We start from the raw sequence: 20,350 nt of genomic DNA on the forward strand, positions 1-20,350 counted from the left end.
AATGAACTCCAATCTGCCCTTCCAGACAGGGACTGTAACTGTTTTTTAATGGTTAAATAGACACAGATGTTAAATAACTAGCCCTTTATCGTTTCTATGTGTATTTTAAAAGAAAATTTTAGAATTAAAATTGCAATAGTCAAGTGGAAAGACTTTGACAACTGGGACTTTCTAGAAGCAAAGGAAAAAAAATGTTTCCATAGATTTGGGGAAGCAAAGTTTACTGCAGAGAGTTAAGAGGTTAAGAACCCTTACTGTTCATTTTTCCAGGAAACAGTCTCCCCAGGAGAATGTTTATAAGTCTTTATAAGTCCTGGGTCACCGCAAGGAAAACAAGATTTTTTTAAGGGAAGGAGGGCAGGGTTGACAGGCCAAAGAAAATGTTTCTTTTTCAGTTTTCTCTCATTTTCCCTGTTCATTTTTTTTGGAGGGAGGCATCAATCTCTGTGTCCCTATGTTTGTGTGTATGTTTTCCAAGGTTTGTAGGATTGAGTGTATTTGGTTAGAGGAAATGGAAACTCAGGCAAAAGGATAAAGAAAATAAAGTGAGACAGATCGTGAGTAAAATGAACCTATTTTCTCTAGCCCACTTCCTTTTTCCCACTGTAATCCTCCCTCTCTGGTTGGGATGAATGAACTAGGAGACATATGTTCTCTTCTCTGCCTTCAGGCACAAGGTAGTATAGAGAATGTCAGTTGGCAAGAGACACCTCATGCTCTATTGAAGAATAGTTCAGAAGAAAAAGGACTGGCTATGCTATCCTCTGGAGTTGCCTTCTCTCATTTTCAGAATGTTAGTACAAAGCTTCCCAAGCTTGTGATTAACTGATGTTCTTATGTGCCCATTCAAGCCAAAGTGTTAGATTCCAATCTTTTCTTATAGATTTCTTTTTATTAAAGTCATTATTTATTAATTTTTGACATTCTTTCTTTAAAAAATTGATTTCCAAATTCTCTCCCTCCCTCCCATAGCCCCGCCACCCACTGAGGAAGCAAGAAATGTGATATCAATTTTACATGTGAAATCATGCAAAACATATTTCCAAATTTGCTCTGTTGCAAAAACAAAACAAGAAAATTAAAGAAAGCTAAAGTATTTTTCAGTCTGCCTTCAGAGTACATCAGTTCTCTCTCTGGAGTTGGATAGCATTTTTCATCGTGGGTTCCTTGGAATCATCTTGGGTCATTTCTTGGTTACAGCAGCTAAATCTTTTTACAATTGATCATTTTTAGAATATTGCTATTGCTGTCTACACTGTTCTCCTAGTTCCACCCACTTCACATTTCATCAGCTTACATAAGTCTTCCCAGGTTTTTCTGAAACCATCTGATTGTTATTTCAATACAATAAAATAGTATTCGACCAAATCAAATTCTAAATACAATAGTGTTCTATCAAAGTCATATACCACAACTTGTTTAGCCATTCCCAAATTGATGGGCATCCCTTCAATTTCCAATTCTTTGTCACCTCAAAAAGAGCTAGTATAAATATTTTTGTATATATAGGTCCTTTTTCATTCTTTTATCTCTTTGGGATACAGACTTAGTAGTGGCATTATTGGGTTAAGGGTATGTACAGTTTTATAACACTTTTGGCATAGTTCCTAATCATTCTCCAGAATGGTAGGATCAGTTCACAACTCCACCAACAGTGCATTAGTGTCCCATATTTTCTATAATCCTTCCAGCATTAGTCATTTTCCTTTTCTGTGATATTAGCCAATCTGATAAATGTAAGAGTTCTTTTATTTTGCATTTCTCTAATTTATAGATTAAGAGCATTTTTTCATATTACTATAGTTTTTATTTTTATTTATTTTATTTTTAATTTATAGTATAAAACAAGTATTTCCATAACATAGTATAACGAAAAAATTATTGTTCATGAAACTGCAAGACTATTATATACAACTTGCTATTCCCTTTAAATATATAATAAGCTTATGTAATTGTTTTCTCCTTTTATTCTTCCCTCCCTCCCACCCTGCCTTAGAGATGGCTGCCATTAAACACAAATATGTGTGTGTATGTGTGTGTGTTTGTGTGTGCATGTGCGTGTGTGTGTGTGTGTGTATGTGTGAAATCTTCTACACATACTTCTATTTATCAGTTCTTTCTCTGGATGTAGACAGTGCCTTCCTTCACATGTCATGAGTAAAATGAACCCATTTTCTCTAGCCCACTTCCTTTTGCCCACTGTAATCCTCCCTCTCTGGTTGGGATGAATGAACTAGAAGACATATGTTCTCTTCTCTGCCTTCAGGAACAAGGTAGTATAGAGAATGTTGTTTTGGGTATTTATAATAGTCAAAATGACTCGCTCAAAGTTTTACTTAAAACAATATTGCTGTTACTATATACAATGATCACTTAGTTGTGCTCATTTCATTCTTCATTATTGTGTTCAAGTCTATCCATGTTTTTCTAAGATCAATGAGCTCATCATTTCTTATGGCATAGTAGTATTCCATCATAATCTCATATCACAACTTGCTTATCCATTCCCTAACTGACAGGTATCCCTGCAAGTTCTAGTTCTTGGCCACTACAAGGAGAAAATGACTCATTTTATAAAAAAATAAATTTGGCTCACTTCTCTGTGTATTTGAGAAAATTGCTTTGTCAGAGAAAATTGCTGTAATTTTCTTCCCAGTTTTCTGCTTTACTTCAAATTTTGGCTGCATTGGTTTTATTTGTGCAAAATCTATTTAAGTTAATATAGTTAACATTATCCATTTTACTTCCTGTGATCCTCTGTAACTTTTATTTGGTTATAAATTCTTCCCTTATCCATAGACCTGATATATTTGTTATGCTCCTCTAATTATGATAGTATCATTTATATCTAAATTATGTACATATTTTAACTTTATCTTTATATATAGTGTGAGATGTTGGTCTATGCTTAGTTTCTGTCAAACTGCTTTCCAGTTTTTTACAATTTTTGTCATATGCTGAGTTCTTGTCCCCAAAGTGTGGATCTTTGAATTTGTCAAACACTAGATTACTATAGTCATTTACTCTTGCATATTGTGTACATAATCTATTCCACTGATTTTAGCCAGTACCAGATTGTTTTCATGATTTCTACTTTGTAATTCCATTTGAAGTGTGGGTACTTCTAGGCCACCTTTCTTCACGTTTTTTTTCATTGATTCCCCTTATATTTATTAACATTCTGGTCTTTGAGATGAATTTTGTTTTTATTTTTTCTAGTTCTATAAAATATTTTTGATAGTTTAATTGGCATGGCATCAAATAAATTAATTTAAATATAATTATCATTTTATTATATTTGCTCTTCATAACCATGAGCAATTAATATTTTTCCAGTTATCTAGATCTGTTTTTATTTGTGTGGAAAAGAATTTGTAATTGTGTTCATATGGTTACTGGGTTTGTCTCAGCAGGTAAACTCCAAAATATTTATATTGTCTGTTGTTATTAAATGGCATTCATCTTTCTGTCTCTTCCTGATGGGCTTTATTAGTAATATATAGAAATGCTGATGGTATATGTGGCTTTATTTTATATCCTACAACTTTGCTAAAATTGTAAATTATTTAAACTAGTTTTTTAGTTAATTTTCTAGGATTCTCTAAGCATACCATCATATTGCTATAGAATGTTAGTTTTGTTTCTTTATTGCCTAGTCTAATTCCTTCAAATTCATATTTTGTCTTATTTCTACTATAGCTAACACTTCTAGTACAATATTGAAAAATAGTGGTGATAATGGGCATCCTTGTTTCACCCCTGATCTTTTTGAGAAGACTTCTAGCTTATTCCCATTATAGATAATGTTTACTGGTAATTTTAGATAGATACTACTTCTCACTTTAAGGAAAGCTCCATTTATTCATATGCTTTCTCATGTTTTTGTAGGAACGAGTGTTCCTTAATAAATCTTTAATAAAAGGATGTGTTCTACAAAACTTGGACTCAGTCAAAAGGTCATACCCAAGGACCTAGAAGGCCACATGTGCCCTTGGAAACCCTTTTCTGCATCTATTGATATAATCATATGATTTTTGTTGTTTTTGTTACTTATGTGGTCAATTATGATGTTAGTTTTCCAACTATTGAATGAGTTATACATTTTTGGCACAAATACCTCCCGGTCTTAGGGTATGTTCTCTGTTGCTGCTGCATCTAAGGCCTACTACAGGTATTGTGAGGTATGTACTATGCTCCTGGTCACCTCCACCTCTGTGTCACAGATCTTTCCTTCTGACCTCCTAAATTGTATTGGGTAAGAAAAATTTCTCACCCTGTATTAGCAAGGCAATAATCATATTTTAATCATAATTGTAAATATGACTATATAGTTCTGTATTGCAAAATATAAGAGATTCTCCAAATAGAAGTAAACCATTTATTCAGACAGCAAAGAACCAGATCTCAAAACCAATAAGTCCAACCCATCCAAGCAGCAAGAAAATTCCAGAACCAGTAAGTCCACTTTATAATAACAGCAAAGAACCTAAAACATAACATCGCAGTAGGGAGCTAAGCCATCCCATAACCTTCCCACCCCCTTCTGGGGCCTTGCCACCAACAATGACTCACAGCACAGCCAGCATAGGTCTGCTCTCTCCCACAGCTCTAACAACTCTGAGCATTTTCTGCTCCACCCTTTCCTGTTCCTCTCCTTCACCAAGCTGCTAACAACACAGGCTTCCTGTTACATAAGCAGGTCACATGGGCCTATTAATGGATGGGAAAGATCTTCAAATTTACATTACCATTACACACCCTGACTTTTTGTTGGCTCTGCCACTCCAGAATTTGGTTTAGGCATTATGTTAAAGTTATTTGGAGGACAATGTTGGGAGAGTTCTGCCGAGTTGCTACCTGTATTCTCCCATTTGGTTCTGCCTTAGATTATAATCTTCAGCACTTCTCACCCATAAAATTTCCCAGTAAGGGGATTTCATTGCAGAACATTAGTACTGGACAGGGGAATTTCAGCCTGTGGGAAAAGGAATAGGATTAGTTAAAAATAAGTGGCATGGCACCTAGCTTAGTGTAGCTTTACAGTCATAAAGAAAAGATAAAGGCAATTCAAATCATGGTTGCTTTGAAGATAGAGAAAAGTTATAGAGAGAAATATTTAAGAAGAATATACCTCCAAGGTAATGTAATGTATTTTTTTGAGGCAAAATCGTTTAGCAATATGATTTTTTTTTAAAGTAAAGCATCTGATGAGGTGCTTCATGCTATTCTTGTGGAAAAGATGGAGAGAGACAAGTTAATTTAATAGTACAAAAAGTTGTATTCAAAAATGATGTAATTGACCCATTAATAATTCACTGTCAGTTTGGAAGGAAGTCTCACGTACAGTGCTTTAAGAATATGTATGGTCTTCCACTTTTAATATTTTGATCATTTAGTTGTTTAAAGGAATAGATAACATAGTGATTAAACTTGTAGATGATACAAAATTGAGAGGGATAACTAACATATGAGACGACAGAGAACTTCAAAAAGATCTTAATTTAAGCATTACATCAATGTTTAGAAATTAATGTTTAGATTAATGAAATATTTAAAAGAAAGTAGAATTCTGTAGTGATAAGCACAAAACTTTGTACTGTGTTGAGGAAACAAACTTCACAAACAAACTGGATAGGGCTTTACTGGAAAGCAGTTTGTCTGGAAAAAAGGTCTGAGGATCTTAGTGTTTTGTAATCTGAATGTTGTGGCAGCCAAGAAAGTTAATATAATCTTGGCTGCTTAAAGAGAGATATAGCATTGAGGAATATGGAGGTGACAGCCCTTATGTAGTATGCCCTAGTCGAACAACATCTAGACTACCATGTTTCAGGAAGGACGTTGGGAAGCTGGAGAGTATCTGGGGAAGGCAACCAGGATGACATGTTCTTACCATTTGAGGATCAGCCTAAGGATGCGGGGATGTTTAGCCTGGATAAAAAGTATCATGTGGTACATGATAACTGTCTGTTAAGTCATATGGAAGAGGGATTAAACTAATTTTTCTTGATCTCAAAGGGTGGAACTAAGAAAAAATATGTGAAAGTGTTAAAAGAAAAAAAGAAAAAAAATTTAGGCTAGGGGAAAAAAAAAACTTGCTAACAAAGATATCCAAAAGTTCCAAGGGCTTCCTTCATAAGTAGCAAGAGTTCCCCTCTCTGCAGTCTTTTATCAATGATCAGGGTATTGCTTGCTAGGGATATTATACAGGGGATTCTCTATCAGTTACAGATAGGTCTTTATGTTACGAAAGACCCTTTAGACTCTAAAATTATGTAATTTAATGAAAGAAATTTCTCCTTTCTGTAGTTTATTCATTTTGGTGAAAACACAATCCCAGTGTGATAAGCCGCACCCTATTACCCCCAGGAATGGATATAGCACTTTTTTAAAGATGGGGGGAGGAGAATACAACCCAGAGATATGGAAGACATGAAATCTTTCTGTCCTTTTTTTTAGTTACATCAGACATTACTAAATTCGAAATGCAAGGCTTTGGTATTGAATTTGGACTATGAGAGTATCTCCAAAAGGCCATTAAGATTAGAAAACTATTTAAATAAAGTGCTAGCATGAACATAAGGGAAAAGTGATAATGCCATTGAAAAATTTGATAAATTATTATCATTACTAATTGTTATTTTTAACTGTTAAAGCTAATTACTATAATTACAGTGGTGATAAAATGAAGTAAATCAGCATGATTATTAAAAGCAGGAAATCTAACTTGTAAAAATGTCTCTGACTAAAATGTCCCAAGGGTTCTGATGAGAGTGGTAATTTCCTCAGCTCTGGGATTAAATTGCCTGGTTTGACAAATGTGATTTGATATAATTTTAATTTTCTTGAAATGTAGAGTTCAGGAATAATAAGGTCAGTTTAGTGGGTTTGAAATAAGACCCCTAGAATCTTATATCCCCTTGTCTCTATTTTGAGAAAACAAGTTCCATTGACTCATTAAAATTCAAATAAATTCAATAACCCCATTTATTAAGTGCTTTTTTTTAGAAGGGAGGGCAGTGAATTGGGATTATAAAACTATCTTCAATTAAGTTGCCTTGGGACACAAGTATAATAAATAAAGAAATACAATTAATTCCACTTTTGAAAACATATTGGTAGTAGATAAGCAACATAAAAATAACTTATTTCATCTCATCTTGGCTCATTGCTTATTCGTTATGATTTTTTTTTAGTTTGAACTTTTCCCCTGTTCTTTGAAAATTTCTGAAGCAGGTTATGGAGATATTATTTCAAATAATAGGGTATCTAAAGACATCCTTTCTCTGAAAAATATATTTAGAAATTATTAGCAAAAATTCACTGGCTGAACTTTGTTGAGGCTTGTAATTTAGTTTTATGTGTACCTATCTTATCTCCTGTACTATTCAGTAAGCTCTCTAGGAACAGGTACAGTGGGTCTTAAACTCTTTTGCACTTAACAACACAATAAACATCTGTTGGAAAGAGAGAATGAGTGGATGCATAGAAATAATTATTCTGTGCATTAATAATCATAAATACTCTTTATTATGTGCTTTGCTTTTCATCAGTGATGTGTTTCTGAAAAATTGCATGCACAATTTAGTTAAATTTTAAATGCACTAGAAGAAACTAGCTTTATTATAATTGGATAATTATCTACTATTTTTTATTCAGATTTTCATTTACTTAGTATTTTGTTGTTGTTGTTATATGAAGGGCCATATTCATAGTTTTGCTTCCCATGGTTTTTTTTTTGGGTGACCAGTTGACAATCTTAAATATCTGCTTTTGGTGAAGGAATATTTCCTTGCCATAAAATTATCTCCTCCCAAGGGTCCTTTTCAGGGATAAACAAGTGATTTATGGGCTCATCTCCTGGAATTCTGAGCATAATCTGATGGGATTGACTCGCTCCTTTTACTAAACGCATTCTGAATTTATACCTAGCCTTTCAATAAGTAACCTCAGCTCAATGTTCAGAGACCTTGGGGAATAAGGGTTCATAATAAATCTTAGGGTCACAAATATTTCAGGACCAGAATGGCTGTTGGAGACATACCACTTTCTTTAAACGTTAAGTTGTATTGATGTGTTGTATTTTTGTATTAAAAACATTTACCTTCAGGAGAGGTCTTTCATAACAAAGTAAAACAATTAAGCAAAACTCACAATATAGCAACCTCATCTAAAAATACACACAATATTTCATATCTGTAGCACTCCTTTATCTGTTATTTTTTTTTAATTACAGCAATCTATTTTTCTTCCTCTCACCCCCCAACCACATTGAAGGAAAAAGAAAACAAAGCAAAACAAATTACTTGTAACAAATATACACAGCCAAACAAAACAAATTCCTTCAATTGTTTTATACTATACACACTTATACACATACAAACTATATATGTGTGTATATTTTTGTATACCTACATATAAAGAAATGAGCATAGTCATACCTGTGTGTGTATGCATGTATATTATATATGTGTATGTGTACATATATACACATTTATTTATTTTTATAAAATTTCTGCACCTTAAATCCATCAACTCTCTATAAGGGATGGGATATTTCATCTTTAGTGCTCTGGATTCATAAATGGTCACTGTATTGATCATGGCTCATAGTTCTCAGAATATTCAAAGATGTTTTGTTTTTATAGAATTGTTATTTTATAATCTGTTCTGTTTCTGCTCACTTCACTTTGTGTCAGTTCTATGCCTTTTTAAAATCACCTATTTCCTCATTTCAAAAAGCAAAATACTACTCAATCACATTCATATCCCACAATCTATTTAACCATTCCTCAACTGATTGACCTCCTCTTACTTTCTGGGTTGGGGTTTTTTTTGTTATTATAAAAAGAGCTAATATAAATATTTTTGTACGTATAGGAACTTTTCCACTTTCTTTGTTCCCTTTTGTGTATGTCTAGCAGTAGTACTGCTGAGTCAAAGAACAAATGCTGTTCAGTAATTTTTTTGTATATAATTCTGAATTTCTTTCTATAATGGTTGTACTAATTCACAAGTCCATCAGTAGTGCCTACTTTCTCATGGCCCCTCCAACATTGGTCACTTTCCTAGTTTGTGAATTATGCTAAATTAATATCGACTAGAATGGAATTGTTTTGATTACAATTGATTAGACAATGAAGTGATAGACTGAAATTTCTGCAAAAAGACAAAATGGCCTTCTTTGTCTCCCTTTAATATGGTGTATCATGTGAAGTTTAGGCCTAAGGCATCATTGCCAGTCATTATCGTGTGAGAGGACAATTACATCCAGCATAGACTTTGAACTAAAATGATAAGGACTGGTAGATTTCTTTTGTGTCAGGCTACACCTAATAGATTCATCTGTTATCCTACCGGTTTCTATTTTTATGTCTGACTTTCTCCTCCAGGTAGAAGGGGCCTAATTTGGCCAACTGATCTATGAATATGTTGTATTCAATAAATAAACATTTATTTAGCACCTGATATGTGCCAGGCAAGAGGTAAAGGACAATCCCTGACCTCAAGGAACTTATAATCACCCTCATCCCATGTAAATGATTTTGTGGTAAAAGTTATTTTCTTTTTTTTCTTTCTGTCCCCAATACTTATGGCACATTGTCTTGAATACACATTAGGATGTTAGCTCTTTGTAAGTAGGAGAACCCAGCACCTGTGCATCCAACATAATAGTTACTTATCTCATATTTTTTGATTGATTGTTACATATAGTGGATGTTTGCTAAACATAATGGGTTAGGATACAGCAGTAGGTAATTTTACACACACAGGTGTGTATAAATATAAAGTGTGTGTATATACATATGTGTATATATATATATATATACACATACACATATTGATGGATATATGTATATCTATGTCTGTCTATCTATCATCTACCATCTTTCTATCTATCAGCAGCTAGGTGGTGCAGTGGATAGAGCACTGGGCTTATAATCAAGAACACTTCCTAGCTGTGTGATCATGGGCAAGTCACTTAACCCTGTTTGCCTCAGTTTTCTCATCTGTAACATGATCTGGAGAAGTAAAAAGCAAAACACTCCAGTATCTTTGGCAAGAAAACATCATATGAGGTCACGAAGACTCAACATAACTGAAACAACCCAACTCTCTCTCTCTCCCCCCCCTCTCTCATATATATATATATATATATATGTATGTATGTATATATATGTATGTATGTATATGTATATGTATATGTATATGTATATGTATATGTATATATGTATATGTATACATACTGAAAAAAACCCAATTCTCTGTCTCTTTCATTCTACATATGTATATACCTACATACAAATATGTGTTACATATATATATATATATATATATATATATATGCTTATTTTATTACATAAGACCATCAAAACAGCTAGGTTATGACAGTTTTATCCCAGTTTGACAGATTTAAATTTTTATGTCTAAGAAGACTTAGTAAGTTTCTTGAAGGGCAGCTAAGTGGCACAGTGAGTAGAGTATCGGCCCTGGAGTCAGGAGGACCTGAGTCCAAATCCAGTCTCAGACACTTGACACACTTACTAGCTGTGTGACCTTGGGCAAATCACTTAACCCCAATTGCCCTGCCTTTCCCGCTCCAAAGAAAAGTTATGGAAAGTAAGTTTCTTGAGATCATACTTATATAGGAAGATAGCATATGAGGTTCCCCTTTGTCTCTTTAACATATTTAATGTGTGTATACATATATGTATCACATATATACACAAGAAACATAGGTCAAATTGATAAATATATGTCATAAAAATTAAGATGTATTGATTTGACATTTTATGTATATATACTATATATGTGTGTATATATAAACCATATATGTGTGTGTATGTGTATATCTACATCTTTCTGTCAAGTTGATATAAAATGCCTTAACCTAACAGTTGTATAAACTTCCCATGAGCATCGGTGATGTATCTATCTTCATATCCATAGTTCCTTACTTAGTTTCTTGTGCATAGGAAGCATTTAATATGTACTTATTAAATTAAATTGAACTGAACTAAATTGAATATACATGAGAGAACATTAAAGTATTATATAGAATATTAATTCATCTTATTTGCACAGCTTCTGAAATAGTAAACTAATTAAACTAATATATTAAAATAAATAACAAAATATTAAACTAATACACATGCTGTTGGACTTGAAGTACTGAAGATTACAATTCAGTGACCTAATTTTGAGCTAAGATAGCATATTTTTGCTTTGTTCAATTTGATCTGATAGATTATAATGCCCCTTCTAAAACTGAAATTGTCCACTGTGTAATGGTTCCCTTAAAGACTTTTTCGTTTATGGTTCATTGACCCTGTATAGAAGTATATGAGTCTAACAGATAAATGCAACCATGATTGCCTTAGTTGATTCTTGCAGTTCTTTAAAAGAAATTGTGGTCCATCATTTGCCTATATCCTGTGCTAAGAGATCTTTTAATCTTTGTGAATTTGAGAAAATTGAATATTTATTGAATGATCTTCCACTAACACATTTTCTACTATAAAGTATTGAGTGTGTTAGAAAATGATTTGATTCCATTGAGATACAAGTAAGTAGTGGTGACAATGGGAGTACAAGCTTCCCAAAGCCTTATCAAAATAAATGATCCTTGAAGTCAACTTTTAGAAGCTGTTTCCCTCCCCTCCCCACATTGGTAAGGTGAAATATACATTTTGGAGCAACTCATTCTTTAATATGTTATTTTCCTAAATTGGTGATAGTTTACTATCAAAGCCGCTGCTGTCAGATTCCCAGTACTGCTATGTTGGATGAAGATTGAAAGGACCAGTCAGTTTTAGAATAGTTTGAAGCCATATTTTCGTTACCCACGGTACATATTAGTTTTTCTCCTATGTATACTGCAGGCCTACTTCTGAATAAAACAGAAAGCACCTTAATTGTATTGAATGTCCATTGTATCAGACCTGCCAGAACTGCTTCCATTGTGTACAAGAAGATCTAAAATCTATATTTCCCAACTTGCTAGATAGAGTAGACATAGTGGCTTTAATTGCCAGTGTTCTGAAAAATCCAGAAAAGAAATCCTCTTCATTGAAAATATAGTATGGTTAATAGGTTCTGGTGGCTAATTCTAATCAATCACATTGACCCCGACCCCACAAAAACTTCCTCTTAAATGTTCCTTTTTCTTTATTCACCTTACATTTGAATTCATAGTATTTTGGCTTTACATTATTTTCCTATTTTAAACCTAGTTTTGAAATATTGAAAAATGTAAACCTCAGGAAGATATTTCTTAAAAGTGAGATGTGCCCAAAATTAAATTAGAAACAAGATACAAATATTTCCAATTATACTCAAAGGTCATATTTGGCTATCATCTGCAAACATTTTTACTTAAGGCAGATAGGAATAACAGGTAGAGAACGGAATATGGAGTTAAAGGACATATATATGTTCAATTACTAGCTCTACTACTAACTAAAAACCTTGGGTAAAGGTAATGTAATCATCTGAGCCTCAGTTTCCTTATCTGTTAAAATTAAAGGTTCATTTATAAATTCTATTATAATCTAAATTTGACTTTAATAAATTTTTGCTATAATTAACTTTTTAAAATTAATTTCATTTATTTTTATTTTTAAGGTCCGAACTGTCTCCCTCCCTCCTTCCTCACCCTGCACTAAAGAAGGCCACCATGTGACAGAAATATATAGATACACACATACATATATAACAATTATATAGTATTATATACACATATACAACATATATATGTAAAACCATACTATGCATACTTATATTTATCAGTTCTTTCTCTAGAAGTAGAGAGCACCTTCCTTTGTAGTTGATTTGAGTATTTACAATACGTGGAACAACTTAGTCATTCACAGTTATTCTTCTAACAATATTGTTGTAACTATATACAACATTCTCCTGCTTCTGCTCATTTCTCTCTTCAATATTTCATGCAATTCTTTCCATGTTTTTCTAAGTCCACCTGCTCATCATTTCTCATAGCACAGTAGTATTCCATCATAACCCTACACCACAACTTGTTTACCCTTTTCCTCATTTATGGGCATCCCTACAATTTTCAGTTCCTTGTGCCCACTAATTAAGTAATTTTTGCTCTAAGTGTCTCAATGAATTACTTTCCCCTTATTTTTTATCCCTAGGACATTCATTCCTTTCTCTACGAAAGACCACTGTATTTTATCCCTTATTTAATTATATTATGATTAAATATAATCCTAAAATATAAACTCAAGTTGTGTAATAAGTCAATCAAGAATCCTATTCAGCATGTGTTTGAGAACAATTTTGCAATGTATCATTTGAAGCTAAAGGTAAAAATCTTTTTTCTACTGAAAGTGATCCACAAGTTGAAAATTTTGAAAATATTTACTAGTATATATGGAGTTAAAACTAGAAATTCTTGTGTTAAGGGCAAGTAGTAGAAAGGCAGTGTGAAATCAAATGTTGGGACAAATTCAGCTAAGGATGATCTCAAGAAGTGTTTCTCAAGACGCAAGAACTCACGCATTTTAGATAGAAATTGTGACCTCATTAGGCAGAGAGCCTGAGACACTGTGAGGATATTTCTGGGGGTGTAGTTGGAAAGGAAACAAAATGATACCTAGTAACTCCCTGGGTTGCATAATTATTCCTGTTATCTAGCTATAAAGCCCAGTTTGTTTTTTTTACCTGCTGAAGAAGATTGGGTACTGGCAACAGTATCTAAATTTTGGAATCATGGGACAGCTCTCTGATCACCCCATCCTAATTAGGGCTCTGAGTGTGTGTGTGTGTGGGGGGGGGGCAGTATATGAATGGATATGTGTATAACATATATGCATGTGTATACATACATACATATGTATGTGCATGTGCACATACACACATATAGAAATATGTGTATACATATATACATACAGAGAGAGGGAAGGAGAGAGAGAGAGAGTGAGATTGAGAGAGAGAGATTGAGAGAGAGAGATATCTAAATATCTCCTTTAAATTATTCAGAAAGTCACCAGAACATTACATGTGACCAGATCTCTTTAGGGTAATCTTCAGCTGGTCAAGAGCCAAGTCTATCAAAGTCAGTCATCACAGAATCAATATATCAGTGGCTGTGTATAATGTTCTCCTGGTTCTGCTCCACTCACTCAGAATCATATCATGTAGGCCTTTCCAGGTTATTATAAAGTCCATATCTTCCCCATTTCTTATAGCACAATAGTATTCCATTACATGCATATACCACAACTTGTTTAGCCATTCCCCAACTGATGGGCATCCCCTTGATTTCCAATTAACAATTGGAAAAGAGATGAATTAAGATTTGAAATGCTGAAATCTATTCTACCTTCTTTATAGTAATTAATTATGGGTTGCTATGATAGTGCGTTAATAAATAGCCTTTATTGAAAGTACAATTCTTTAAACCCTATCTCACCTTCTTCACCGATAAACATCCAATATTGAGTCTCTCCTCTCTAACCACTAAAAGCGGTTCACACTCATAGTTCTTTCACTCTTATTTTCTTTTGACACACAGTATATTCTTTTCTAACCTTCTAAAATAATTTCATATCTAATTACTTCATCTATCAGTATTATCTCTCAAAAGCCCTAGAGATGGAACCATATCATACATACATACGTTACTTGTGTATCCCCAACTCAATCCCCCACTACCTTATCCCTTGACTTGCATAATATTAGATACATAGCCTAAGCAGTCAAAAATGTTTGCATTAGTTTTAGAGAAATACTATATGATTTATAGGCTGTTTTATTACTTTACAATATGTGGGAGAGGAAGGAAATACAATTGTGTGTGTGTGTGTGTGTGCGTGCGCACGTGTGTGTATGCAATGGAGTAAATATTTATTGATTAATCAAAAAAAAAATTCTGGCCTATAGTTTCAGTTTGCTTCTTCAACAAATTTCTGTCATCTCTTTTGATGACAAATGGCATTGATTTTATTTCTTCTGTATTTCTACTATACTTTGCTTTTAACTTCCCCTTCTGCTTCCCCTTCCTCCTTTCCCTTTCTCCACTAGTGGAGGAAAAGAGAAGCATGGGAAATCTCAAATTTGTATACTTACTTGTTGGATAATTGATAGTGTTACAATTACTGTCATAGGCATATCAATTCTTTAAGTCACTAGATTGTCATGTTATCATTTATTAGTATGGTGCTTGCCTAAATAACAATGCATGTACTAATGTGCCTAATGTACAGTATCCCATATGGTAACTAGTAATTTATTTGTAGATTTGTAATTCTTTTAACTTGCTTGACAACCATGCCATATTAAAATTGTAAACTGATCTACCTAATTGTTTCTTTCTTGTTAGAATTCTTTTTTGGACAGACTGGGATGCTAATTTTCCTCGTATTGAGTCTGCCTCCATGAGTGGTGCTGGAAGAAAGACTATCTATAAGGACATGAAAACTGGGGCTTGGCCTAATGGACTAACTGTAGACCATTTTGAAAAAAGGATAGTATGGACAGATGCCAGGTAAAAAACACCAATTTTCAAATATGTAGGAACCACCAATAATTATTCTTTGTTATTGTTAGAGTTGTTATTTTCTGGGCACTCTAACTTTCTAGGTTGAAATGACAGGACTATAAATAAATTTGGAAAAAAAATGTTGGTATCATCCCCCAGGGGAATAGTATTGTGTCATTTTTTGCCTATAGGATATAAACTGGTTTTGATAATGGGCTTATCTTTCTGCAGGTCAGATGCTATTTATTCTGCCCTTTACGATGGAACAGGCATGATAGAGATCATACGAGGTCATGAATACCTTTCTCATCCCTTTGCTGTTTCTCTGTATGGAAGTGAGGTCTATTGGACTGACTGGAGAACAAATACATTATCTAAAGCCAACAAATGGACTGGACAGAATGTCAGCGTAATTCAAAAAACCAGCGCACAGCCTTTTGACCTTCAAATATACCACCCCAGCCGTCAGCCACAAGGTAAGAGATTCATATTAATTAACCATTCGGGAAGGTTAGATTTTGTTTTGTGTTTTTTTTAACCTTGAGTTTATGCTGTAAGAATCCAAATTTAATGCTCAAAGTTAAAACATATCCATTTTTACTGTGTAAACATAATCCAAATATTTTTAAGTAGTACCATATTTGGTCTAACATGCCCTCTTCTTTCAACTGCATTCCTCCATCTTATTATTTTTCTAGATGGAACTGGGGAAACAATATAAAATAAAACAACATTAAGGGTTCTAACTGAATTTATGTCACTTATAAGGCAAGGACAAATAAACTTCAAATGCCTTTCTTTGAAAACCAGTCACTTCAAGTTTGGAAAAACAAAAAGTATGGACATTAAAAGCATTTTTGGATGATGGGCTACCAGAGGTGGGGAACCTGTGGCCTCCCTTGAGGCCACATGTGGCCGTTAGATCCTTGGGTGTCGCCTTTTGACTGAATCCAAGTTTCACAGAAAAAAATCCTTTTATTAAGGGGATTTGTTCTGTGAAGTTTGGATTTGGTCAAAGGGCCACACTTGAGGACCTAGAGGGCCAAATGTGGCCTTGAGGCCACAGGTTCCCCACCCCTGGACTAGACAATTCTAGCCAGAGTTGGTTTCCATTTTAAAAGAATGATGACAGCCTTATGGCTGGTGAAACTCTGTCCTGCTCTCCTTCCATATGGTTTATTTGACATCTTATAGACACCTTCTAAATCTACAATCCTTATTTTTAGATTAAATAATGTGAAATATACTAGGAATATAAAGAGTGGCTGACCCTGTTAGTTTTATCATACATAAACTTTTTTTTTTCACCCAATTTGGAGGAAGTAAAGATTCATGACTCTGAAGTAGGATACTTGTATTTCTGCACTTCTGTCTACTTTGCCTATAAAATCTTGACTTGATCCCCAATAATAAATAAATAAAGACAGGGATAGGGACTGGGCCTGTGATATTAGTGGAATCAGGGGCTTCCAATGAGGAATTTCCTCTACTAAGAGAAGTTGACACCTCTCTAAACTACTAGTCTTCTAGAATTTCCTAGGGCACTGTGAAGTTGCCTAGGGTGACAGAGTAGGTATGTTGTCAGAGGTAAAACTTGAATCCAAGTCTTCCCGGTTCCAAGGCCATCTCTCTATATATTATGCTATAGTACCTCTCATCAGACAGGAAGAAACAGAAGTGAAATTATGGTAACAAATAGTCCTGTCACCTTCATATTTATAGAAAGGACATGTAGTTAATATTTAATTGCTATTACCATAGGTTTATTTAGTCAAAAATATGGTTTTATTTCTGGAAAATTTGCTTTTCTTTTTTTCCCTCTTAGGGCTAATTTTTAAAATCTTTTCCCAAGATAGGATGAAGGGTTTCTAATCTTGATATACATTAGAAAATTTTTCCAGTGAAGAAACCTTATTTCCTAAGTGAAATACAGTCAGTTTTCAATTTTGAGAATGATCAGAGGGCATTCTTCTCTTTTGTATTACAAGGATCACTAACCATATAACAAGCTTGAATTATCTGTCCTGTTTATCTGCTTCAGTGAAGTAGGGCAACCATTGTTTGAGGGGGGAAAAATTCAAGACCATATCAGATACTTTATTACCAAGGACAGAACTACAATGAAAATAATGACAAAGGCTTGGAGTTAACGCAAGTATAGTACTATTAGAGCTGTTATCTGGAGAATAACAATATGAGGTTCGTGAAAAATGATAGCTTAAAAATTCATTATATATAGTGCTATAAAACTGAAAAACATTTTCCCATAAATTAAAAAAAATAAAGCTTAAAGATACTCACTGAAGTTCTCTGATCCTCCAAGTAAGAAATTAATGAGGTTTCTAGCACTAGGATGCTTACAAGTAAGCCTTCAATGCACACATACATTTTTATCATTTACTCAAGTGAAAGTTTGTTATTATTATTATTAATTAAAATTTGTTCCCAATGTTGTTTATATGACATGGCAAAAGATGATGAAATGGTAATATGATTTTTAATAGTTCCTTTATGAGGTGATTTAATGCTTTTACTTGTATGTGCACAGAAATCATGCTAGGTATTTATATAACCATTTTAGGAGTTTTCTGATTTTAAAAGTACATTGCCTTTTTTAGCTATTTTCATTTTTTAAAGTCTAGAAAACATTACCATTTTGGAGAATTGATTTTGTGTAAGTATGTGGATATACACACAGATACACACACACATATTTGTATGTATATATAGAAAGAACATGTATTAATATTATTAAATAGTAGCAATTTAGAAATTGTTTTAAAATTAACACTGTTGGCTAAGATGGATAACAAAACAAATAGCAAATCAAGATTCAAAAAAGACCTTGACTTTGAACAGATAAGATGTCAAAATATTATAGGGATAAATTAAAAAAATTTAAATATAGAATCAAATAATCACCTAACAAATAGGATTTTAGGAAGATATTACCAGACAGGAATTTATCAAGGTAACAGCAGTTGTACCCCATGGAGCCTGAGCAGGAGTTGGCACTATAGGAATCATGTTTTTTCTAAGGAAAGGGTTTAGCAATGACCAAGCATTTTCTTTATTGGGCACTCATCAAAAAAGAGTTGATTCTCTTTTATTAAAATGCCAAGACCTATGCACATTGTGTCATATACATCACTAAAAGTTATCATGGCAGTTCTTATACACACCAAATGGAATAACACCTATAAGCCCATCTTGACACATGATCCATGGGAGGGGGGGTGGGGAATGTGATCCTGCCACACTCCAAAAAAATCAAACAAACGGGATATTAGTGGACAGCAAGCTCAGTATGAATTAACAGTTAGAAATGGCGAGCAAGAAAGCTGATTTAATCTTAGAAAGGAAAGGTGTGGTATCCAGAATTAGGGAAATAATGGTCACTCTGCACTCTGGCCTTGTCAGAATATATCCAGAGTATTGGATTCAATTCTGATGGCCATGGTTTGGGCATGATACTGATAGAGGAAATTACTAGGATGGTGAAAAAACTCAGTTTCTTACTATGTGAGGACCAGCTGAAGAAACTATGGTTGTTTAGTCTAGTAAAGGGAAGACTTAGTGTGTGAACAATTACTGTTCTCAAGGGCTATCACCGGGAAGCAGAATTAAACTTGTTAAGCTTGGTTCAAGAGGGCATAACTTCAAACAGTGTGTGAAAATTGTAAAGAAGTCAAAGTGATGTTAAAAACAAGAACAAAAGGAAGCTTTCTATCAATTAACAGTTTCCAAAAGTGTAAAAAGTTATCTCAAGAGATAATGAAATTCCGCTCAATAGACATCTTCAAGCAAAGGCAAGATAACTATTTGGCAAGTATGATGTCAAGAGGATTCTCATTTGTTGATAGGTCTGACTGAATAGGCTCTGATGTTTTGAGATCATTGATTTAGAGCTACAGGGGACCTCAGGCATTGTTGAGGCCAACCTATTCATTCACTTTTCTATGTGGAAACCTAGGCCCAGGAAGATGAAAGAACTTGCCCAAGACCATACTTAGAGAGCTTGCAATCCAATGGCATGTAATAGTGGGAAGTGTTCCTAGGTCTGAGGGTATTCTTGTATTCATGGGGTTAAGAAGGTACTGTTATCTCTTCCACATTGTGGAGGTTAGGGGCTCAGTGCCCCCACGATCTGCAAAATCCATGTAAAATTTTTGGCCCTCCCTTCATATCAAAGAAGTTTGATTTTTTTTCTTTTTTCTTTTATGGGGTACTTACAGTACCTTACTTTAAAATTTGGGTTAAGTATTTGGTCATAGGCTTTGTATCATCTCCTGGCCTTCATACGTCATCTGTGGCTTCCACAACCACCCCCAAAAAAATTCTCATTTTCTTATACTGACCAAAGGTATATTGAAACCTCAATGGGGAAAATCAGGATGTGGAAGGGATAGCGGTAGTTGTATTAGATTTCTTTTTTACTAGTCATGTATAGGTTATGAGTAAAAATCCTCATCATTCTGTTTGTTACCTACATGAGTCAAGGCAAGAAACAAAATCATGTGCCAAAGAAATTTCATATTAATGATAACATAATCGTAAGACATAAATGAGGAAAACATGTGTGCTGTTTTATGAAAAAACATGCAGAAGTAATGAAACATGGAGCTATCAGTCCATTTCTTCCTACCTCACTCTCCAATATCCCGAACACTGAAAGAGAGTAGGTTATTGCAAATACAAATGTGGAAGCTTGACAAATCTAGTTATTGTTTCTCATTCACACTCTTAAGTGTCCCTCTAAGATTAGAGAAAAACTTAGTTTAGACTGTATTTTTCTGAGTACTTTGTTGAACTTATTTAGCTCATGATAAAATGGACTTGCTTTGAATG

At 33.8% G+C, this 20,350-nt stretch overlaps 1 protein-coding gene across 1 annotated transcript in view; it reads left to right on the top strand.

Annotated features, from left to right (window-relative positions):
* LRP1B (LDL receptor related protein 1B) overlaps positions 1-20,350 on the top strand; it is a 2,306,513-nt gene that overhangs the window by 1,470,037 nt on the left and 816,126 nt on the right. The window contains exons 26-27 of the mRNA XM_036744555.1: positions 15,344-15,508; positions 15,734-15,978. Of these exons, the coding sequence (XP_036600450.1) occupies positions 15,344-15,508; positions 15,734-15,978 (410 nt within the window). The remainder of the gene's footprint in view (positions 1-15,343; positions 15,509-15,733; positions 15,979-20,350) is intronic.

Source organism: Trichosurus vulpecula, chromosome 2, assembly GCF_011100635.1.
Source record: "Trichosurus vulpecula isolate mTriVul1 chromosome 2, mTriVul1.pri, whole genome shotgun sequence".
NCBI lineage: Eukaryota > Metazoa > Chordata > Mammalia > Diprotodontia > Phalangeridae > Trichosurus > Trichosurus vulpecula.